This window comes from Chiloscyllium plagiosum, unplaced genomic scaffold, assembly GCF_037043375.1.
Source record: "Chiloscyllium plagiosum isolate Xiang-an unplaced genomic scaffold, Cpla_swu_hap1 HiC_scaffold_2, whole genome shotgun sequence".
Lineage (NCBI taxonomy): Eukaryota > Metazoa > Chordata > Chondrichthyes > Orectolobiformes > Hemiscylliidae > Chiloscyllium > Chiloscyllium plagiosum.
The window spans coordinates 120,350,169-120,375,422 of NW_028270140.1; the positions used below are offsets into that span (position 1 = coordinate 120,350,169).

The 25,254-nt window shown below is 39.0% G+C and overlaps 1 protein-coding gene and 1 long non-coding RNA gene across 2 annotated transcripts in view; one reads left to right on the plus strand and one right to left on the minus strand.

Moving 5' to 3' along the window:
* Positions 1-24,754, plus strand: part of polk (polymerase (DNA directed) kappa) — a 78,515-nt gene extending 53,761 nt beyond the window's left edge. The window contains exons 7-15 of the mRNA XM_088000339.1: positions 703-963; positions 5,799-5,923; positions 9,872-10,038; positions 14,258-14,290; positions 15,855-15,951; positions 16,139-16,310; positions 17,439-18,554; positions 22,783-22,834; positions 24,175-24,754. Coding sequence (XP_087856465.1) covers positions 703-963; positions 5,799-5,923; positions 9,872-10,038; positions 14,258-14,290; positions 15,855-15,951; positions 16,139-16,310; positions 17,439-18,554; positions 22,783-22,834; positions 24,175-24,259 — 2,108 coding nt within the window. The 3' untranslated portion in view covers positions 24,260-24,754. The remainder of the gene's footprint in view (positions 1-702; positions 964-5,798; positions 5,924-9,871; positions 10,039-14,257; positions 14,291-15,854; positions 15,952-16,138; positions 16,311-17,438; positions 18,555-22,782; positions 22,835-24,174) is intronic.
* On the minus strand, positions 707-18,229 carry LOC148151978 (uncharacterized). The gene is made up of 3 exons (XR_015761330.1): positions 18,091-18,229; positions 13,080-13,178; positions 707-839 (listed from the first exon to the last, which is right to left on the minus strand). It is a non-coding gene; the product is annotated as an uncharacterized LOC148151978 (long non-coding RNA).
* Positions 24,755-25,254: the final 500 nt, after the last annotated feature.

The following is a 25,254-nucleotide window of genomic DNA, read 5'->3' on the forward strand; positions in this document are numbered from 1 at the left end:
TGTGGTTGAAACTGTAAGATAGTGAAACCATGAGAGATGGTTTGGTTGTGGTCTTGAAAATGAGTTGGAGACTTTATATGAAGGAAGAGACATAATAAATAGAAGGATGGTAGTGAACTATGAGGAGAATTTGATTAGTGTATAACTGTGGAAATATTTGACAGCACCACCAGAGGCAAAAAATCTAGGTTAATATTTCAAGTTCTGACCAAGGGACTGAACCTAAAATACTAACCAAAATTTTCTTTTTCTCAAATGCTGATAGACATGGTGTTTATTTTCAGCACTTTTTATTTTAAATCAGCAACAATAGAATAAAGTATTCCCAGCTACCTTCCCCCCAGTCCCACCCCCATCCCATTTATCTCTCAGTGCCCCCCAGCCCACAAGCCTCATTCCTGATGAAGGGCTTATGCATGAAAAGTCGATTCTCCTGCTCCTAGGATACTGCTTAACCTGCTGTGCTTTTCCAGCACCACACACTCAACTTTGACCAACTAAGTCATATGTTTGGACTTATTTGCCAAATGATAGATATTAAGGTTTAATATAGAGTAAATTAGATGACTAAGTAATTGTGGATATTTGAAGGTAGCAATATGTTGTACAAACTTTGTGCAAGGAAATGAATATGGCAAAAGACATTCTGAAATCTTTATTTATATATATTAACACTGATTATTTTTCTAAATATTGATGCAGTAAAAGAGAACATGGAGAATTTCCAGCGATCCACTGAAGATTTAGGAGACATTTCACCAATACTTTTTGAAGACAGCCCTCCCGTATTGTTACAGCAGGAGTCAGCTCAGATTGAATTGCCGCAGACAGATCCTTACCTGCAAACCAATGGAAAAGAGTCACATCAGAAAGAAGTGATTGTGTTTGGTGTTACAGCAGAGGAAGCTGTTAGAGAAATGCGTTTTAGGATTGAGCAGAAGACAAAATTAACAGCAAGTGCAGGTAAAGCATTGTTTTTACAATTTATGTCAGCTTATCTTTATCTCATGTCATCAGTGTGGACATGAAAGTTACTTTATTAATTAGCCAGAAAAAAAATTGAAAATTTGTAAAAAATCAATCCAACCATCTGTAAAGCTGAAAATGTCACAGCTAAACTTTTTTTCTCAGAACTAAAAACAAAAGTAAGAACCAGTAGCATGTCAAAAAAACTGCATGTGGTGTTGGAAAATAAACTATTTTATGTTAAATTCTAATGAGAGGATATCATGTTTAGAAAGCAGAAAGACTATAGTCCATTCCATGATCTCAGGTCATCTCAAAACCAATTAAATACATTTGAAGTATAGTCACTGCTGTAATAGGAAATGCAACCAAGCTTCCTCTTGGCAACAACGTTAATGTTTAAGCAACATCGTTAAGGTGAACTCACTGGATGCAGCAAAGGTTATGTGCCCTGACAACATCCTGGCTGTACTAGTGAGGACAAGTTCTCTAGAACCTCTCATTTTTCTAGACAAACTGTTCTATTACTGTCAGATCACTGGTATTTGCCATCAAAATGGGAAGTTGTCCAGGTATGTTGTAGCCATAAAACACAGAACAAAATTGATTGGTCAATTACAGCCCAGCAGTTTACACTTTCATTAGCTAAATATTGGAAATACTGTGAGCAGTACTACATACTTGCCAATAACTTGTTCAGTTCTACAGTTTGGATTCCACCAAGATCAGTCAGTTTCAGACCCCTTTGCAGTTTTGTACCAAGTGTGGATAAAAGAGCAGAGTTCTGTCAGTGTGCTGCTAGTTACAGCTATTGACAGCAAGTGGCATTTGACACAGTATTTTTTCAATATACCCTGTAAAATATAAGTCAGTGGGAACAGGACATAAGAGTCTCCACTGATAGGAATTATGTCTAGCACAAAGGAAAATAGTTGGAGTTCAGGACGTCACTATAGGAATTCCACGGCAGTATTTTGACTTGAATGTCTTCAGCTGCTTGATTGCTAACCTTCCCTCCAACATAAATGTCGATATAGTCATTGGATGATTGCATTGCATTCAGTTTGATTTATAACTCCTTGGATAATGAAGCAAACCCAACCTTAGCCGTACCGCAGCAAGACCAACAAGAGTCAGGTTTGGGCTGATAATTGGCAACTAACATTTGGACCACAGAAATTCCAAGAAGTAATCATTCCCAATCAGGGAGAATCTCACCACCTCACCTTGATGTTCAATGGTATTACTGTCACTGTGTATGCCACTGGGCATCACAGACATAACAAGATCAACCACACACTTTTTTGATTAAAGGAATAGACCAGAGGCTGCATATAATAGCACCTTCCATAGGTGTGACCTCTAACAGCAAGAAGAACAAGGTACCAGGTGCATGGGAGCACCACTATCTGTAATTTACCTGTCAAGTCTTGAAAATATATTGTAATTCCTTTATTGTCACTGGGTCAAAAACTTGATCATCCTACCTACTAGCAATTTGGGTACACCATGTGCAATGTGAAGTGTTAGTAAGTCACCTCAGCAGCAACTTCTCCAGGGAAATGAATGAATTTAATATATATTTTAACTACATTTTAATAAAATTAAAAATGGTTTTGAAATGATTGATGCAAAGAAGAAGATTTCAGCTATGGAGAAATTGAAAAAATGCCATAGAGATGGGAGAGGTCTGGAATAAAGGAAGTGCATAATCCCAATGAAACTGAAAAACAGGTTAACACTTTCAACATTGCCCCCTGTAATGGGAGAACTGTGAGGGGCTCAAATCTGAAACATTAGTGTTCCCACCCGCCAGATTGAAAGTCAGTCTTATACTAAATTAGTCAAATAAGAGTTGTATACTTGATCTCTGAAATTGATGCTGTTATAAAGCTTATCAACATACATCTGTTGATAGACAAGTAATGAATCCAAGTTGTTCCACACAAACAGTACACACAATCTCTATCCCATCCAAAACCATGAGATTTGTGTGGGTTGAAAAGTCAGATTGAAAACCCACCACCATTTGTGGAATAAAGTCTGGAAAATCCCACTCTGATCCTTTTAGGTGACTGAAACTAGCCTCGGAAATCAGTCTGGCCCAGACAATTTTATGTATTATCCACTTTTTAAATGAAATGATCTCCATCCCAGTCAGAAATAGATCCAGTTCTCACTGAGAGAATGCAGGGAATTACCATTCACTTAATGAACTGCCTGTCTGTTCCACAGGTCCATGATTCTGTAGGAAAAGTGCAACTTATGGAGGAGGTGCTGCACTAGGGGAGAGTTAAGCCCTTTTGTAGGACTTGAGAGGGAGGGAGAAAATATTACAGCTGTTTGACTGGGAACCAGTTTAGGAGGTAAAAACAATGACTGCAGATGCTGGAAACCAGATTCTGGATTAGTGGTGCTGGAAGAGCACAGCAGTTCAGATGCTGCCTGAACTGTTGTGCTCTTCCAGCACCACTAATCCAGAATCTGGGAACCAGTTTAGGTCGGTGAACACAGGAGAACTAGACGGGAAGCAGAGTTTGTATGATCTCAAGATTGTAGAGGTTAAAATATTGGAGACAGGTGCAGTAGCAAGAGTCATTGAGTTATACAGCATGGAAACATACTCCTTGGTCCAACTTGTCCACATCAACCAGATAGCTAAACCAATCTAGTCACATTTACCAGCATTCAGCCCATATCCCTCTGAACCCTTCCAGATGCCTTTTAAATGTTGTAATTGTACCAGTCTCCACACCACCTCTCACAGCTCATTCCATACACACACCACCCTCTGTGTGGAAAAAGTTGCCCCTCAGGTTCCTTTTAAATCCTTTCCCTCTCACATTAAACCTATGCCCTGTAGTTTTGGACTTCCTGACCCTAGGAAGAAGACTTTGGCTATTCACCCTATCCGTGCTTCTGATCATTTTATGAACTTCTCAGCCTCCAATGCTCCTGGGAAAAATCGCTCCAGCCTGGTCAGCCTCTCCCTAAGCTCAACCAATCCAATCCCAGCAACATCCTTGTAAATGTTTTCTGAACTTTTTCAAGTTTAACATAATCTTTCTTACAGCAGGGAGACCAGAATTGAATGCAATATTCTAAAAGTGACTTCACTAATGACTTATACAGTTGTATCATAAACCAACTCCTATACTCAATGCATTGGCCAATGAATGCAAGCGAGAGAGATTGATATTTTCATCAGCTATTGGATGTGTAGTGCAAAGCCACAGTTCAATCCGGTATTCTTCAAACAGATCAGGGCCCTGCAAATGATTATAATGCTTTTCAAGAAATAAATCACAATTTGAACTTCTGTGCTGATCTTCAAATAGAATGGCATTCTCCAATCTTCAATCCACACATTTTATTGCTCCAGTAGAGACCTCAAGCAGATCGAAAAATTTCCATCAAATCAAATGAGGTTTCTCTAAAGATTCACAAGTTGGAGTTAGCTGAATCTGGATTACAAAATTCTAGGCTAACTGTTTTCCCCCCTCAAAAAACAATCACTGCTTGCAAGATGTCTATCCAGTGGTGAAGAAAGAGAGGGTGAGTACTTGTTAAAGCACAGGACTGCATTTCAGTATCGCAGATGGATATTTTTATAGAATCCCCATAGTGTGGATGCAGGCCATTTGGTCCATCGAATGCGTACCGATCCTCTAAAGATACACCCAAACCTACTCCCCTACCCTGTCACTGTAACCCAGCGTTTCCCATGGCTAATCCACCTAGCATGCGCATCCCTGGACAATTTAGCATGACTGATCTAACCAATGTACACATCTCTGGAATGTGGGAAGAAACTGGAACACTCAGAGGAAACTCATGCAGACATGGGGAAAATGTGCAAGCTCCATACAGACACTGCCCGAGGGTGGAATTGAATCTCCGTTAATGCTGTTTTTATTTTACAATAAAGCAAATATTAATTTTGTCTTACACAACCACAATGCCGTGAATTAAATATCTGTTAAAATTCCCTTTGGGAAATGTTGAATCTGGAGATAACAAAGACTTGAATGAGAGTTTTAGTGCTAGGTTAATTGAGGCGGGGATGGGATGGAGGTGCGGTGGGTAAATTGTATTGCAGTGGAAATTAGCAATTTCAGTGATGATGAAAGTGTGTGATCAGAAAGTCATCTTGCAATTAACTAGGACACCAGGATTGCAAACGGTCTAGTTCGTCCTTGAAGACTATCAGGCATAGGGATACAGTTGATATCTCAGAGTCAGTGTTTGCAGCAGGGACCAAAGGCAGCGGCTTCAGACCTTCAAATGTTTAATTGGGGGAAATGTTTGCTTGTCTATTACTAGTTGACAGAGATGCTGTTATGACTTAAAGAGAGTGGAGAGTGAGGGAAATGTGGAAATTAATGATATATTTTGTTTAAAATGACTTCAAAAATGGAGGAAAGTTCATTATTGAAATAGAAGCAATTCAAAAGAGCAGCTCATCACCACTTTCTCAAGGGTAACAAGGGATGGGGAATAAATGCTGGCCAGTCAGTAATGTCCACATCCCATGAATAAATTATTAAAACTAATCATATTTAGATTTTAAATTTCAAAGTGATCCATCTAAAATATCCATTGTATCACATAAGATGATCACTTGAGATGATGAAATGATGCATTAGCAAATGTGATCTATTGTCCTCCCCGTTTAGATCAAAAATAAATAAAACATCAGTAGAAGTTATTTTCATTCCTTCAAGATTACAGCACTTCAAATGAACTCAAAAGGAAGAGCAACCATTTAAGATCAGCATAATGCAAATTGCAATTTTGTTTTAATTTTTTAATGTTTTACTTGATATTTCCAGGAATTGCACCAAACATGATGCTGTCCAAAGTTTGCAGTGACATGAACAAACCAAATGGTCAGTATCGAATTCCAGCAGAGAGAGATGCTGTGATGGATTTTATAAAGAAATTGCCTATTAGAAAGGTAATCTGTTGTGAAGGTTGTATTTATTTATTATCCACCACATAGCAAAGTCCAATTCACTAGTTAAAAGAGAACAGAGAAATTTCAGGGATTGTATCTCTTAAAGTTATTTCTGTCATTTTTTTGTGTGCACAATGTGGCACTCAAAATTTGTTCTTACTTGTACAGTTTCTGGGGCCTGCAAAACATTTTCTTTTAGTTCTACTTTTAGAAGTTTGAAAATTGGCAACAGGTTTTCTTATTTGGATTTAAAAAACTGAATGTATTACAGATCAGTGAGTCTCACGAAGGTGGTAGGGAAATTATTATAAAAGATTCTCATGGATAAGGTCTATATGCATTTATAAGCAAGTGGACTTATTAGCGATAAACAGTGGTCATGCCTCACTAACTTGCTCGAGTCTTTTGAGGAGGTGACGAAGATGATTGAGGGAAAAGCAGTTAATCTTGTCTACAAGGACTCCAGTAAAGTCTTTGACAAAGTCCCTCATGGTGGACTGGTACAAAAGGTGAAGTCACATAGTATCAGGGATGATCTGGCAAGATGGATACAGAACTGGCTTAGTCATAGGAGACCGAGGATAGCGGTGGAAGGATGCTTTTCGGAATAGAGGGTTGTGACTAGTGGTGTTCCACAGGGATCCATGCTAGGACCTCTGTTCATGGTCTACATAAATGATTTGGAGGAAAATGTAGCTGGTCTAATTAGTCAGTTTGCAGCTGATACAAATATTCGTGGAGTTTTGGATAGTGAGGAGGATTGTCAGAGGATCAGTTGGAAGAGGGGGCAGAAAAATGGCAGATGGAGTTTAATCCACCTGAGATGATACATTTTGGAAGGTGAAAATTATACAGTGAATGGCAGAACCATTAGAAGTATCGAAGAGCAGAGGGATCTGGATGTGCAGGTCCACAGATCACTGAAGGCAGACAAGGTCGTAAAACTGCTTGCCTCCATTGGAAGGGGCATTGAGTATAAGCATGGACAAGTTATGCTGCAACTTTATGGAATTTTAGCTAGACCACACTTGGAATATTGCAAATAGTTCTGGACACACCACTAGAAGGATGTGCTTTGGATACTATACAGAAAAGGTTTACCAGGATGTTGCCTAGTATGGGGGATTTTAGCTATGCAGAAAGGTTGGATAGACTGGGTTTGTTTTCACTGGAATGCAGGAGGTTGAGGGGCGACCGAATGGAAGCTTATAAGATTGCGAATAGCATGGAGTGGAAAGTATGAGACTTTTCTCCAGACTGGAGGTGTCAATTGTTAAGGGACACAGATTGAAGGTGTGGGGGGAGGGGGGGGGGGAGGAGTTTAAAAGCAATGAGCGAGGCATGTTTTTCATACAAAGGGCCTGGAACAAGCTGCTGGAGGAGGTGGTGGAAGCAGACACAATAGCTGCATTTAAGAAGCACCTAGACAAACACTTGAATAGGAAGGGAATAGAGAGGCACAGATTCTGTAAGTGAAGACTGATTTGTATGCAAGGGCCAAATGTAGCGGTGCAGGCTTGGAGGACCAGAGGGTCTGTTCCTGTGCTGTATTGGTCTTTATTCTTTTCTATGTGGGGTCTTCTTTCAGAAAGATCTTAAAAGTAATTTGCCAAAACCATTTTTTATGAGTGCAACGATTGGCTTTATACACACAGCACTTGCTGTTCAAGTCCTGACAGGAATGAAATCAATGCACTTTTTAAAATGTAACTGTTATGCCTCATCCTTTTTCAGTGTGCGGTCTCTTCAAACCTTTTCTGTTGGGTGCACACCACACACTTTTCACACAGAAGATGGGCAATATGGTACCTTTCATGTTGTAGTTTAGCATGAAAATTGAGTAAGAATCTTTAGTTAAGAAGAAGGATTAGAGAAACTAGGATTTTTCCACCAGAGCACAGAAGAATAAGAGATTAGATAGAGATATTTTTAAAAAGCTGCAAAATATTTTGGCCTAATTAGAGATAAACTATTTCCATTTTTGGTTGTGTCGGTAAATGCAGGATATAAATTTAAAATCACCAAAGTTGAAATAACGTTGTAATAACTTTTAGTGGACAGGTTGAGACATTTTTGAAAGAGAAGAGATTGAAAAGTAAAGGAATTAAAGAACCTATGTTCATATGGCGCCTTTCATTTGTAGGACAACGAATGTATTAGGAAGATTGTATCAGTTATTCTACTTTTATTAGGAACTTAATTTTTTTAATAAGCACCTACTAAGATTCTTTGTTCTTTAATGGGACATGGGTGTCTTTGGACTGAGTCAGGTCAGCTCGTTTGGCTGGCTTTGTGATGCAGAGTAATGCCAATAGCATGGGTTCAGTTCCCATACTCGCTGAGGTTAAAGGATTCTTATTTTCAACCTGTCCCCTTGTTTGAGGCATGTGACCCTCTGGTTAAAACACCATCAGTCTTCTCTCTGTAATTGAGAGAGCAGCCCTATGGTCTGACATCTTTATCTATCAACAACTTGCACCTGCAAATAGGAACATGCCCCAAGGCACTTCACAAGTTAATAAGGCAAATGGTGCAGCCATACAAAACAGTTCTATGCCAGTTAATTTTATTTTGCCTGTGAAAGATGTAATAAAGAAACCTTTTGCAATAATTCATGGAGCCTTTGTAGTCCACTTGGTTGACATTTTTTATGAAACAAAGTAGCAGAGAGGAAAGGGGTTTAGTGAACATCTCATTGACAAACAAAGCATAAAATGTAGAACTTGCACAAATGTAAAACACTCTTTCTGTAATTGGCAATGTGTGCTTTGGTACCAGGACTTGAAAAATTGAAAGCCATACCAATGTTTTTAAATTTCATTACATTGTAGTTACGCTCTGACCTGAAACTCTGTTAAGATGGCCAGAGTTTATGGCATTACAGGGATATTGTGATCATGCATGGAAAATCAAACGGAAAAATCAGCAGGGAAGTTGCCAGTTCATTGAGTAGTTCTGTGGCCATTGCCGTGATGTAAGGATAATGTTGGTCTACAATGCCCCCTGCTGTTTAATAACTTATAACATAAAAAGAAGCCACCCAACCAGAAAATTGCACCTTTCAAAGAAGAGAGGGATGACCTGGAAATTGGCTGAAAATAGAAGATTTTAATTTAGATGGAAAAAAAAGCAGCATCTTACATTAGATTAAGTTAATCATTTAAGTCCTTCGTTCTGTTTCTGTTGGTGAATGCCAAGTCTTATTATTAAAGTTCGGGAATTTGTCAGAACTACTTTGCTATCTCTCAGTATTTATCCTGCAGTTTCTTAACTTAACAGGTAATAAAGCCATTTGGGATAATTTTGGTTAATTGTGCATGTATTTCAGAATTTAGGAGACTTCAAAGGATTTTAAGGAAAGGATTTCATTTTTTAAAAATCCATAATTGTGTCTAATGTGCTAGTATCAGGGATTATATTATGATCATTCCTTCCAAAACTTGAGTTCATTCAAAAATCAGTTGGCTGAATCCTAAGTCATGTGACCTTGTGTTCAATGGCTGCTTAACTGAGAACATCTCATTTTGGAACCATTAGTCTTTGCAAACAGAAAAACCATGTGCATACACTAAACCTGTTTCAAGACAGTAAAATAGATGATCAACTTTATCTGGTTCATTTCACAGTCTTACCAATCAGAATCAAGCTATCTTGTTCAAGATTTAATTGAAGCTTGGCTGTTAACAGTCACTAATTATCTAGCCAGTACATTCGTCACAGCAACATTTCTACAAATCAGAATCTGTTTGCCAATAAATCAGCACTCATCTCTCACACAGTATAAATGTTTTCTCTTCACTTGGTACTACTTGTGAATTATCCTTTTGAGTGTAAAATGTAAAGTTCTGACAAAATGTGTCTTTTGTTGCAAAAGCTATATGAACACATGAAGTTGTCATATTAGATGCGTATAAATAAATTTGTTTTGTTTGGTACTTTTATCTGTAGGTACCTGGTATAGGAAAAGTGACAGAAAAGATGCTGAATGCATTAGGAATCACTACATGCACTCAATTGTACCAGCAGGGGGCCTTGCTTTCCATCCTTTTCTCTGAGAGCTCCTCATATCATTTCTTACAGATCTCACTTGGTCTGGGTGAGAACCACCTTGCAAGGTAAATACCTACTTTAAATGCTTTAAAGAAAGCTGTTATACACACCTTAAACCAACTGATGATTGTGCAGACGTTGTGACGATTGAATATGCTAAAGAGCCATGTCGCAGTGATTATAAAACATGCCTTGTAGTTATTCTTTTGAACATATTTACATGCCATCCTTTCCCTGCAGCCCAGGAATCTTTTTTAAGTTTAGGTGCTGATTCAATTCCCTTTCAAAAGTCATAGTTAAATCTGTCTGCCCAGTGCTGTCAGGTTGTGTATTCCCGAACCTAAGCACTCCTTGCTTAAAAATATTCTTCCTTTTTGTTTCCATTTAATTCTTTTGTATCTGGTGTTTGACTATTTCAACAGCAAGAAACGGTGTCTCTCTCCCTCTCTCTCTCTTTTACTGTACATCTGAGAGTGGAGGCAGTAAGGTGGGTGAGCAAACTGACCACAGTGCCCATCGTATAGAGCACCATTCAAGTTCAGAATGCGAATGTAGTATTAGTATGGCCTGATGACTATTACAGAAACATAGTTACAGGGTCAACAAGACTGGGACCAGAATGCTGAAGCATGTTTGAAATTTTCAAAAGGCAGGAAACTAGGAACGGATTATGCAGTGGCTCTACCAAGCATAATTTCCACTTTCAGATTCACCAATTCAATTCAGATTTCACCAGCTGCAATATGGGATTTGAATCTGTGTCCTCAGAACATTAGTCTGGATCTCTGGATTACTAGTCCAGTTAAATGTGATGCATTATGTGATGGATGAGATCACTCACTCAGCAGGACTACAAAATATAAAAAAATGATCAGAGTTCTTGAGGAAGTAACAGATGAGGTGGATAAAGAGAAATCTGTAGATGTGGTGAACGTGGATTTCCAAAGGATATTTAATAACGTGCCATATTCCTTCACAAGACAAGAGCACAAGTGTAAGGATAACATTAACATTGATAAAAGTTTGTTTAACTAACAGGAAGCAGAGAGTTGGGATCAGTGTTTTTTTCCAGTTCACATCCTTCCTAAAGTGCAGTGCCCAGAAGTTCTTCCTACCAAGGTATATCACTTCATACATCTCTGAATTAAATTTTATTTGTCACATTTCCATCCATTCCTTTGGGCTGTTATATCCCCTTGAATCCTATCACTATTCTCTCTGTTTGTAACACAAGGACAGAGGTTAAAAAGCTAGTTTCAACTGTACAGGAGTGGACCAGTTGGGCTAAGTTCTATCATGTGCACCAAGCTGGGTTACAGCATGATGTCCTATGGAGGCCACAGTTGAAGAGCAATACCCTAGTCATCCTGTGTTGCAGTTAAAGACTTTCTCTGTTGCAAGCCAATTTAAAAGGAAATAGGACAACAAAGGATTCTCTCTCACCCTGAACTCTGGAATTCAATCACTGTTAAAATACATCAAATCTACTGAACCTTAACCAATCCAGAAAGTAAGGTTCCTGAAGCTGACTGCTTACCTACCTAAGTCAACACAATCAGTAAGCTCCACTGTAAAGGCCACACTGTTTAACTATCTGATCTTCAGAGATTGATTTTGTTTTTAAACTTCTATCCTTTTGGACTTGCCTCTTATTTCTAATCTGTGTATGTGTGTTGGATTAGTATTCTTCACAAGTATAGTTACTACTAATCTAATTTTGTTAATTCAAGAAAGCCTGATTGAATTAGCTCCTTTAAAGACGTAAGCAAATTTGGATCTGGGAGAAAGGTATCCACAAACAAAGAGATCCTTTTCAAATGACCTTGCTGCAACCAACCGAGTGGGTGGGTGAATAAAGAAAGGGAGCCAGTTCGCCCTCCTCACCTTGGAGATTACTAATGTGGGTATTGTTAGGGCAAAAACGAAATAAAAACTGAGAAATGAATTTAAATAAAGAGACTACTGTCATTCCAAAATTTTATAAGAGTGACTTTACATTCCTCCCCAGACATAAACATTTCCCTCATTATTGGCACACTTATTGTTCCCTTCCCTTTATAAGTGTTGGGATTGCCCATGGTTTTTAGTTAACATATAATGGCTCTCCTGGTTTTAGTTGACATAAAAATAGCCAAAGAAGATTGTTCATTGAAGCATTAATTTACACAGTCAGAATTGTGGCCTTCGTACTCCTGACAACCAGATAAGATATAAAGCATCTTGTAAAAGTCACACAATGAGATCTTATTAAGAAGAAGCAAAAATGTAGCCACTGCTTACACAGAGACAGTTTTGATAAAGGACACCCCTTGGAATCACTGATTGAAGCCCTTCTTTAAGCTAAACAAACATTTGCTATATAATATGGGATAGAAGGGGAAAAGGTTGACTTGCATTAGTTAGGATCCTTTAGGTGATTGTAATCATAGGTACATGTGCACATGCACATACCTTTATAAATAATGGAGTTTTAAATGTAATAGCCATGAAGTATTTAACTGAATTCCTGTGGACAGACAGAAACTCCCAGCTTGTTAGTAGGGAAGAATGAATAAAGGTTAGGAGGTCAGCAGAATTGGAATATAGTTGAATAACATGCATTGTGAAAACCCAAGAATAGGTGATAAGGGTATCTGGTTAACATCATGAGATCATGTCAAGACTTATAACTATCCTTCGATTGATCATGCAGTCACATGATCGACCTGATTGATTACATATACATCCAATCAATGACATGATTGTTTTGCAATTGGTTTGTAAGTGCTAAGGCTGGCTGAAAACAGAAGTATAAAAATATATGTCTTTCCTTTGTTCAGTGAAGAAGTTTCTGGACTCCCAGACGGTTTCTTCCCACAGGTGTAACATTAATAAACTCTTTGATACCGGAAATGGACTCTGATTATTGAATGATTCATTTAGTCATTCCACCTAACAGATATCCCACCTGAAATTGTAATGAATTTGGAAAACCTGTTTGGGTCTGGTCAAAACAATCTTTAGCATCTCTGAAGGCACAGGTGGAGGTCAAACACAAATAGCAGATGGAGAGTACAAAGTTCCAAGTGTCCCACCCACCTACATCTTCAAGTACCACCTTTCTCACCTGTGGCAGGGCATGTAGATCCAGTATCAGACTGTTTAGTTACCTGAGGACCGACAACTCCAGAGTCAGTGAATGCCACCCGGGGGTTGGAGGGATTGTCTAAGAAGAAGGAGAAGAAGACAAGTTAGAATTCAGAAATAGTAAGTAATTAAAAAAACATGAAATATTGCTGTTTATTGCAAGGAGATGGAATATCAAAGTCACAAGCAGCATTAGGAGACCACACATAGAGTCCTGAATACTGTTTTGGCCTCCTTATTTAGGACGAATTTACTTGCATTCAAAGTGATTCAGATTGTGTTTATTCCTGGGATAAAGGGTTGTTTTCTGAGAAAATGGAGAGTTGTTTGAACCTATAGGCACTTTAGAGGATGAAAGGTGATCTTATTGAAACATAAAAGTCTTTCAGTGGATCTTTCCCTGGTTAAATTAGAACATCGGGCATGGTTTTAAAATAAAAGATCTACCATTTTAGAAACAGATGAGTTTTTGTTTTCTCCCAAGCTGTTAATCTGAGAAAATCATTGTTCCAGATAGCACTGGAGGCTGGACATTGGAAGTATTCAAGGTTGAGTAAGATAGGTTTTTTGATCATCTGGAAAACAGGTTACATTTCTAACTTCTCAGTCTGTATCAAGTCAGTCTGAGATGCTGAGTGAAGGTACGCTACTAAATTGGGGAGTGAGCCACCAAATGCTGATCAAGTAATTGGATTGGTTGGTGTTAAGATCTCTCTGATGGATAAACTAAGGTGCTGAATGATCTTTCTCATTTATAATCAGTTTAGGCGGATTTGGGAATAGATTTTCTGCTTATCACCAGTGGGGAAATACTGAATGGAGAAAATCAAATAATTTGCTGAACACAAAAAATGAGGAAAACAGCAAAAAATTGAATAGAGGTAGGAATCTTTAGGCTTGATAATATATAAGAAGCAAGTGTTCACCTTGTCCTCAGAAATTGTAATTTAATCAATTGTGAAACTTAAACCTAAAGTAAACACTAATGGCTACAAAGGTTACTTTGGGATTGACATCCTGAAAGGTGACATGCACTTTAGTGCAACAATGACTCCGGTTGACTTGGTTCAAACTCCGCTTTAAAACAGCTCTGAATGTTGAATTTACATATTTAAGACAAAATAAAATTGTTTTTTAATGGTTTTTTTTTGGTTGTAGAGATGGTGATCGGAAGAGTATGAGCACAGAAAGGTACGTCTTTTGCAGTAATTCACAACTGTTTTGCATATGAACCACATTCCAAAAAGTAAGGTTGAGGCTAATGAAGTCATTATTACTAATGGTTCAGCAGAGAAAGGTAAATAACGTTTTTAGAAGCCTGGCAGGGATATCAAGCTGGAGACCATAGGGTGAAGTGAGGCCTTTTAGAAATTTGCAAATGCGAATGAAGTATTTGAGTTCAGTCCTTCAGGATAATGAAGAGTCACTGGAAGTTACCAACAGGCTAGGGTTGATGGAACATAGATGGAAATGTGTTGCTGGAAAAGCGCAGCAGGTCAGGCAGCATCTAGGGAACAGGAGAATCGACGTTTCGGGCATTAGCCCTTCTTCAGGAATGGAACATAGTAAATTAGGATGTGGATGGCAGGGCTTTGCCTATATTGAATCGTATTTTGAGAAACCAGCAAGAAAAACCTTGAAGTTGAGTTTAGAAGTGTTGTGATCCCAGCTTTTAGTAATACTGGATGAGTCTGATCCCTAATGTGAAACTTGATGGACAGCAATTTTAATTTAGTTTTGTTTACCATGGAGGTAACATAAGAGAATGTCAAAGTCCTTTTAACGAAAGAACACACCTTTATTGTGAATGATATGAAAACTAAACCAAATTACACTTGCCAAAAGCTGTTGGAATGATTTAATTGCAAATATCAGAAAGAAAGATTCACCTAGTTATACCAGAATGTCGAGGAAGATCTGAGGAGACTGAGGGTTGATTACTCGCCATAAAATAGTGTTTTAGTTAGCTCTTGAGTGAGCTTTTAGGTTTGAAGTTTTAAAAATGTGAACAGTCTTGTGGAAAGATGCAGATTTTCAAAGGGAAAACAATGTGGCTATTGTAGCAGAAAATGGACGCTTACAAATTTTTTAGGAGATGAAAATAAGACAGAGCTGAAAGCAAGGAAAATTATCTCCATGTAAGGGCATCTTTACAGGATTTATGTAAAAACTCATCAGGGTAGTTCAAAACAAAGAAAAGAGGACATTTATAGCAGTAGTATTTACATTAGCAAATAATGAAATATTTTAATAGAAGCACAAGAATTAGGGCGGCACGGTGGCACAGCAGTTAGCACTGCTGCCTCACAGCGCCAGAGACCCGGGTTCAATACCCGCCTGTCTGTGTGGAGTTTGCACATTCTCCCCGTGTCTGCGTGGGTTTCCTCCGGGTTCTCTGGTTTCCTCCCACAGTCCAAAAAATGTGCAGGTTAGGTGAGTTGGCCATGCTAAATTGCCTGTAATGTTAGGTGAAGGGGTAAATGTAGGGAATGGGTCTGGGTGGGTTGCTCTTCGGATGGTCGGTGTGGTCTTGTTGGGCTGAAGGGCTGTTTCCACACTCTAAGTAATCTAACCTAAAAGTAATCTAATCCAAAATTTTCTTAAGTGATATATTCTCCAGAATTGAGTGAATTGTATTTTAGGTACACTTTTTAAAAGGAATACTGTTAGCATGCGAATTATTATCAAGCTATCTGTGCATTGTATATTTTGACCTTAGAAACTAAATTATGCATGACTTATTTTGGAATTCTAGGACATTCCATGAAATGAGTAAAGCAGCAGAGCAGTATAGCTTATGTCATGAACTTTGTCATGATCTTGAAGAAGATCTTCAAAAGGAGGGACTAAAGGTACTGCTTTTGTCTTTTCGAAGCTTTTTTTCTTTCTACTGACCAAAATGTATTTGAAGGCTTGTTAACAGGATATTGTTAAAATGGGCTATAGTGAAACTCTCAAAACAAACATGAAGCTTTTGAGCCTGGTGGGCGTTTCATGGAATATTTCATTCATAAAATAATTCTTCTTTTGAAACCGTAGGGGAAAACAGTAACTCTAAAGCTGAAGAATGTAAACTTTGAAGTGAAGACCAGAGCCTGCACAGTTCCAGCACCAGTTTCTAAAGAAGAAGAAATATTTGCAGTGGCACATGAGTTGCTGAAAACTGAGATTAATAACTTGCATCCTCAGCCACTAAGACTGAGACTTATGGGTAATGTTCAGCCAGAATAATAAATGAATACATACTCTATAACACATGTTATTAATCCTGATGAAAGTGACAGTTTATCCACTTTCAAGAGATGATGAAAAGCGATTGTAAAGAGCAGTTGGTCTTTTTTATTAGGTAACATGCAATTCCATGCTCTTCTATATGGAGAGTATAACATGTGCACTAAAGGGAAGATAGATGTTGAATTTCTACAGGGTGCATAGTTTTGCTGTCTGAGAAGTTAAGAAGGGTCTCAAATAAAAAAATAAAAGCAATGCATATTTGTAATAGGTGGAGAAAATATTGGACGTAGAAATGAGATCAATCAGTATCTGCAAAAAGAAAAGACATACTGGTTGACATTCAATCAGCACAGTCAAAACAGGGAAAATATAACGACGATGAGTAGGAGAAAAGAAACAGCTGTTCCATACTCAGTTCTGCTTTATCGCTTACAAAAACAATCAAGATCATAGCAGGAAATGTCTGTATCACTCCAATAAATAAATTCATCTGGCAGCAAGAGTGGTTGCTCTGTTGTCGGTACATATGACAAATTCATAGATTGTGATCTTAATGATAGTTCCAGTAAAAAGTATGAGGAATAACAGAACGTATTTGAACATTTTTGTAGAAAACAATGGAGGGAAGGTGGTGGAGGTATTCTCTATGACTTTTCAAACAGGTAATAAGAATTTGAATTTGTAGAAAACGCAAGTATTGCATTAATTTTCCCTTATTTTGGATGATCTGAGGCCATGAATGATTCACTGATTGAGAGAGTGAGCAGCAGCATTAACTTCAAAGTGATTTGAATAGCTGCTCCATTGCTTTTATTTCTCCTCTCTGGAATAGGTTCGCCTTTCATTGGAAGTTCCCAGATCTCTTGGCTTGGGTGTTGAATAAACAGTGAACCAATACGTTGTGCTGATTCACTGTTAGTTATGTTTAATCAGACTTATATTTTATTTTATTTATATGTTACATGCAAGCCAGTTTTGAGTCTTCCATGTGCACTCATGTGTCTTTGAATATTTCCCACTTTGATTATCATGGTAAATTTAGTGATTTATTGCTTTCATGCTTTTAATGGGTTATTACTTCTTCCTTGCATTTCCCCCTGTACAGGTGTGCGGGTGTCTGGGTTTGTCCAACAAGAGGAAAAGAAATCTGGCCAGAAAAGCATCACCAAATTTTTGTTTACTGGAAAGTCTGAGAGCACCACTATGTCTGACAATCCAGTTGTCAAGGATCAAGCAGAACTTTCAGAAGTACCCAAAACAGAGAATCTTTTCAGTAAAAGGTGCCAACAAAGCAATCAACAATCCTTTTTCAACCAGGTTCTTGCAAAGAAACAACAAGGAAGGTACAAACCTGCTGGAACAATCCCACCAGGCACTGATGGTGAGGGCAGCGGTCTAAACCCAAAATTAAAGGCTACCAGTATTTGTCCGATATGTTTCAAAAGGCAGGGCATACCAGTTTTAGAGACATTTAACAAGCGTCATGATGAGTGCCTATGTGTAACAAGGCCTCTTGAAGTTGCAGAGACTATAGGAGAATCAAAAGAAAGTTATATAAAGACAACATCTGGCTTGGATAATAATTTGAAAAATGCAATCATCAATCTAAAAAGTGATCAGTTAAATCAGAGACCTTCAGAAACATATTTACAAGGAGAAACCAAAAATAACAGCATTAACTGGGAAGCTTCAACAAACAATAGTACGTGTTATATTGGGCAACCTGGTGACCAAAGAAATATTAAAACAATACTTACAAATCATGTGCAACTTCCTAATAGTGCAGCAAAATGCTTGGCATTCACTAAGGATGAAGATATGTTGGAAGAGGAGTTTTCAGACTGCAACCAAAAGAGCATCAAATTATCAAGTAAATATACTAACATGACGCAGAAGGAGAAGCAATTTAGTCTGCAAGAATCAAGTCCAGGCATGTTAAATCAACCTTCATTTGTACAATATGACCAGTTAATGCAGGGAACTGAACAGCAACAGTCAAACCAGTTACTAAAGAACACCAGATCATCACAGGAAAGGCCTACTGTTCAGTTAGAGGAACCAGTTGGCCTAGTTTGTCCAATTTGTAACATTAACCAAGAAACAACTGATCTCTCATTGTTCAACAAGCACGTTGACATTTGTCTAAATCAAGGGGTTATACAAGAACTAACTGAAAGACCAACACACTCATGTATCACAGAATGCAATTCAAATGAAATGGGTGAGATATCATTTTTCCACTGTTCAATTTTGTTATTACTGTTTAATCTTGGATGTTTTTGATGAGTTCTATTCAATGTTATTAAAGTGAAGATTTATCCTGGAATGTGATGACATCCAGTCATCCAATTGAATCACTGCGGGGAGGTCATGGGAAACAGCCAGCCCAATGTAGCTTTAATTGACATCCAGATATTTGTATGTGCTTGCTTCAACATGATTACAATAGAAAACCTTCAGGATTGCGTGTCCTGGCTGTTTTTTCCACTCCCAAGCTCAGGAGCAATTATAATGTTATTTACTGTGCAAATGGTAATCAGCCATCTCAGTAGAGATTGAGACTGCTATATTGCTTTTGTCTGGCTCTGATCCAAGTCAGATACCACATTTGGGCACATGGTTGTTAAAGTGGAATTACTTTATTAATGGGCGAGCTAGTAGTATCACTGGACTTGTGTTGAAAATTGTGGCGCTGGAAAAGCACAGCAGGTCAGGCAGCAGCCAAGGAGCAGGAGAATTGACATTTCGGGCATAAGCCCTTTATCAGGAATGAGGGGGGAGGGAAAACTGAGAGATAAATAGGAGGGTGGGGTGAGGCTGGGGAGAAGGTAGATGGAGGTAGAGGAGTGATGGTGACAGGTCGGAGGGGAGGGTGGAGCAGATAGATGGGAAGGAAGATGGACAGGTAAGACACCTCAAGAGGGCGGTGCCGGGTTGGATCTGGGATGAGGTGGGGGACGGGAGATTTGGAAACTAGTGAAGTCGATATTGATGACTTGTGGTTGAAGGATCCCAATGCGGAAGATGAGGCGTTCTTCCTCCAGTTGTCGGGTGTCTTGGATTTGGCAGTGGAGGAAGCCCAGGGCTTACATGTCCTTGGGGAGTGGGAGGATGAGTTGAAGTGGTTGGTCACTAGGTGGTGGGGCTGTTTGGTGCGTGTGTCCCAGAGATGTTGCCAGAAACATTCCATGAGTTGGTATCTTGTCTCCCTAATCTAGAGGAGACCACATTGAGAGCAATGGACACAGTAGATGAGGTGTTAGGATGTGCAGGAAAATTTCTGCCGGGTTTAGAAAGATCCTTTGGGCATTGGACAGAGGTGAGGGAGGAGGTATGGGCATAGGTTTTACACCTCTTGTGGTGGCAGGGGAAGGTGCCGGGAGTAGAGGGTGGTTGGTTGGGGCATGAAACTAACGAGGCAGTCATGGAGGGAATGGTTTCTGCAGAATGCAGAGAGGGGTGGGGAGGGAAATATATCTCTGGTGATGGGTTCTGATTGTAGGTGGCGGAAATAGCAGAGGATAATGTGCTGTATCTGGAGATTAGTAGGGTGGAAGGTGAGGATTGGGGGGGGGCGGGTACTATTGTTGTTGCGGTTGAAGGGGTGGGGTTCAAGGGCAGAAGTGCGGGTATGGAGGAGATGTACTGGAGGCCATTATTGATCACATGGGAGGGGAAATTGCAGTCCTTGAAATAGGATGCTATCTGGGATATCCTGGACTGGAATTGCTCCTCCTGGGAGCAGATTCAGCAGAGGGGAAAAGCTGGGAGTTATAGATCGCGCTTTTACAGGAGGGGTTGTGGGAGGAGGTGCAGTCCAGGTAGCTGTGGGAGTCAGTGGGTTTGAAATAGATGTCTGTGTTGATTCGGTTGCCGGGAATGGAGAATGAGAGATCCAGGAAGGGGAGGGAGGTGTCCGGAATGTTCCAGATGAAGTTGAGGTCAGGGTGAAAGGCGTTGGTGAAATTGATGACCTGTTCCACATCCTTGTGGGACCATGAGATGGTACCGATAAAGTCATCAATATAGTAGAGGAAAAGGTGGGGGCTGGTGCTGGTGTAACTGCAGAAGATGGACTATTCTCCACATCCTATGAAGAGGCAGAAATAGCTGGGGCCCATGTGGGTGTCTATGGCTATCCCTCTGGCCTGATGGAAGTGGGAGGATTCAAAGGAGAGGTTGTTGAGGGTGAGGAACAGTTCAGCTAGTCAAATGAGTGTGTCAGTGAAGGGGTACTGGTTGGGTTGGTGGGAGAGGAAGAAATGGAGGGCTTGGAGGCCTTTGCCATGGCGGATAGATGTGTATATGGATGGATGGTTGTCCATGGTGAAGATGAGGGGTTGGGGCCAGGGGAAATGAAGGTCATGGAGGAGGTGGAGGGTGTGGGTGGTGTCCCGAATGTACGTGGAGTTCCTGGACCCATGGAGACAGGATGTTGTTGAAATATGAAGAGACCCATTCAGTGGGGCAGGAGCAGGTAGAGATGATACGTCGACCAGGTTTGTGGATTTTGGGTAAAAGGTAGAACCGGACCGTGTGAGGTTCTGGGATTATGACATTCGGGGGCCGTGGATGGGAGATCCCTTGAGGTGACGAGGTTGTGGATAGTCTGGGAGATGATGGTTTGGTGATGGGAGGTGAGGTCATGGTCGATTAGCCAGGAGGTGGAGGTGTCCGTGCATTGATGCTTGGCTTCAGCGGTCTAGTGGTCGATGCACCAAAATACCATTGGTCCCCCGTCCACTGGTTCAATGGTGAGATTGGGGTTGGAGCAGAGGGAGTGAACGGGTGTGCTTTGCGAGGGTGAGAGGGTGGAGTGGGTGAAAGGGGTGGACAGGTTGAGGCGGTCAGTGTTACGGTGGCTGTTAGAGATAGACGTCAAGGGTGGGTAATAGGGTGCATGGGGTGTCCAAGTGGATGGAGGATGCTGGAGGTGGGGGAAGGGGTCCTTGGAGGATGAGTAGAAATCACAATTTAAAAAGTAAGCACAGAGGTGACTGAAGAAAAGTTCAATGTTGCAACGGGTATGGACTTCATTGATCCAGGAACGTAGTGAGACCTTTACTGAGGACTAATTGTTCATCCCCCGTGAGGGGGAGGTGTGGTTGAAGAATCTATTTTCTTCAACATCTGCTATTGTCCCTCAGACATCTTTGCTGCTAAATGCCTTTCCCAGTCCACTCCAGCTAGCTCTGCCCTCATTCCTTTTTATTATTCTCACTTAAGCTTAGCCCAGTTATTTCTGACTGAAGTTCTTCTCTCTCAAACTGAATGCTAAAACCTACCATGCTGTGATCACAATTTCATCAGGGATCTTTTATTCTGAGATCATTTATTAAATCTGCCTCATTACAAATCACCAAATCCAAAAGCCAGATCTTTGGTTACATCCACAGCACGTTGTTGTATTCCAGACTGTGTACCACTGTTTAAACTACACGAGTGATCCAACCCTGTTGAGGACTTACCCAGAGATGGTGGTTATGGTGTCTAGGACTTTGGGTGTAAGGGATACTTCTGTTTGAATGTCAGCCTGTTGCCTGACTGACAGCTCATCCAATTTTAGCACAAGTTATCAGACGTTCATAAGGAGAACACGGCAGAATCAATAGCGTCGGTTGTGTTGTTGTTGTTTCTGGCACCTGGTCTAATGCTCATTATCTGTTAGTTGTCACTCATTTTGATTTTTATGTAGTATTTTGATATGACTGTGTGCATGCTAGGTTTTTTGAGAGGACATATAAGAATAAACCACCTTACTTTGGGTTTGAGGTCACTCGGCATGACTATAGATTTCCTGTCCAAAAAGTTGAGATTAGTTTAGATTCCCTTCAGTGTGAAAACAGGCCCTTTGGCCCAACAAGTCCACAATGACTCTCCCATTACAAGATTAGCTTTTAAGTCCAAATTGTTTATTAATTAATTGAACTTAAATTCCATCAACTTCTGCCTGTAGAATCCCTGCCTAAACCTCTGGATTACTAACTCTGGCTGTACACTCCCCCGAGTTCTGTTTAATATTTTTGTCAGTGAACAAGTTTCTGGCCAATTTTCCTCATACAGACTTTGATGTGGCTTGATCCTAACTTTTGTTTTATTACGCTCCTGTAAAACATTTTGGGATGTTTTTTATTTAAATATTATTGTAACAATTTGGAAAACTTCTGATTTTTGGGGGGAATAGAAGTCGAGAATTTGAGTCAGCTGCTTGACCATCTGGCCTGTCTGACCTGGAGGTGTGTTTGGTAATGCTCATAAAATCAGAAAATGTTCCATTCCCTTTACTGAAATCCTTCAATTGGACAAGCATAATAATTTCACTCCTCCAAAAAGTGAAATAATCCTTGCAACAAATATTTTAACTTGGTGTAGAGTTGGAATAGGATGCTGTTACTTATGAATTAGTTAATCTGTGTCAAGAAAAAAGGGTAATATGTTTATTTTGATAGGTCCGACAGTGTTGGGGAAACAGCCTTCAAATTCAAGCATTCGAACTAAAAGGTGAGATAATAAAGGTTGTACTGTATCTCTACTGTCTGATTATAACTTTGTGTTATTTATATATGTTACATTATAGAATCTGTATTTCTACAAAACCATGGCTTTGTAATGAAATAGTTTTGATGTGTATTTTTATTCATGGATATGGCTGTGTTTTCTATATTAGTTTTTCACTACAGCCCTAAGTCTTATCTTTGGGGTAACATTTATTGTATTTGTATAAAAAATTGAAATACTTTCTTCATTTTTATGTTTCTATATGATTATCTCACGAGGTTGAGATGTATGTTTAGACAAACTTGTACAAAACACCTTTTGAAATAGGAGACTTGGAGTTCATGTTGTGTCTGATGTATTTTAATAAGGAAAGAACATTGTTAGTTACCAGTTTCAGATTGTGAGAATTGTACGTTTCTTTGAGAAATTGACATTTTACTACCAAAATGATTGGGAGGAAGTCTGAAAATAGGTATTTTGTAACAAAATCAGTGCTTAATGTTTTTAAGGCTGGCAGCTGGGGAGATCCATTTATATAAAACTAGAAAGTTTATATTTAGTGTTCCTGCTGATTGTGAAGCGAGGGAGATGATGGTGTCGTGGTTATCCAGAGGCCCTGGCTAATGTTTGGGGGTATGGCCTCAAAATCTTGGAGTTTAAATTCAAATTAATAAAGAAAACTGAAGAACTGTGGAATTGTAAGCTTTTCTCAGTAATAGTAACTATGGTTATTGTAAGAACCCATTTGGATTGCCCTTCGGAGAAGGAAATTGGATATATGCCTGCCTTACATGTTGTAAATTTGGAGTCAGAATATAGTTGACTCCTAACTGCCTTCTAAAACCCACTCAGTTCACAGAGGATGTTGACAAAATGCTAACTCTGCATCCCATGAAAGTATAAAGAAAAAATATCAAAGATACTCACAATGTCATAATGTGGTTGCTGATTGCTGGGTAATGTGCCAGCATGTCCCTGAGTTTAAATGTCAGGAAGGATCTGATTTCATGATTTAAATCTCACTGAATATGAGTAGTATTGGGAATTTGCTGTACAAAGAAATGAAGATGTGACAAAGCTAACTGTGCTCTTTAGTCTGTGTAACTTTAATATTAGACTTAGCTTTTTGAGTGGGTAATCAGTTCTTTTTCTTCTTCCACTACTACCCTCAAACAAAATGTGAAAGGAGAATCAGCACACTTTCATTTTATTCATCCTTGTATAAAATGCTAGTATGATCTAAATCCAGAGATAAATTGAAGAGTCGGTCTGTTTGTAATTCTTGCTGTTTTGTTGTTTGTAAATTTGTTTATTGAATATTTTCTTTTTAAAATTGTTTTCAGAACTGGATCCACAACCCAGCAACAAATAACCAAGAAAGCAAGATGTAATGGTTCCAAAAACACCATTGATAGATTTTTTAAATAAATAAGCTAATAAAACAAACTGATTTAAAATAAATTAATTGTCATTTTGATAATGCACAGTGTCCAGTACATGTTATAAAGCACTTTTGTTTATATAGTTGGTATAGTTTATATAGTTTATTTTCACTTTTATCAATTTGTTGAGCAATTGTTCCATAGATATTTAAGCCAGAAATTTTAGATGTCAAGATAAATTATAATGACTATCAGTAATATATAATTACTTTTCCAGACTGAATTTAAATAGATATGGAATCATGAAATCTGTTCTTTAAACTAAGAACAATGCAAGTTTTTTAATCCTGGAAAATATAAATCAAGAAATTTAAAATATCATGTAATATTCAAAAGTGTGTAAAAGACTTTTTTTTATAGTAAAAATTTTTTCAATCATTTATGTTTGTATAAAAAGATCGCTATTCATGTACTCAATTTATTTATCAAAAGATGCAAGTGTATTTTAAAAAATAAAGTATTTCTACTGGGTGAAATGGTACTTCTTGATTGTTGTAGTGGGTTTTGGTTTTTCCTAGTTTCATTGAAGTATTCATGTGTGTTAGTCATAGAGTTGTACAGCATGGAAACAGACCCTTTGGTCCAACTCATACATCCTAAATTAATCTAGTCCCATTTGCCAGCAAATGGCCCGTATCCCTCTAAACCCTTCTTATTCATATATCCATCGAGATGTCTTTTAAATATTTTCATTGTATCAGCTTCCAGCATTCCATACACGCACCACCCTTTGTGTGAAAAAGATGTTCCTTAGGTCCCTTTTAAATCTTTCCCCTCTCACCCTAAACATATGCCCACACTAGGGGAAAGACCTTGTCTATTTACCCCATCTATGCCCTTTATGATTTTATAAACCTGTATAAGGTCACCCCTCAGCCTACACTGCTCCAGGGAAAACAGCCCCAACCTATTCAGCCTCTCCCTATATCTCAAATCCTCCAACCCTGGCAAGATCCTTGTAAATCTTTTCTGAGCCCTTTC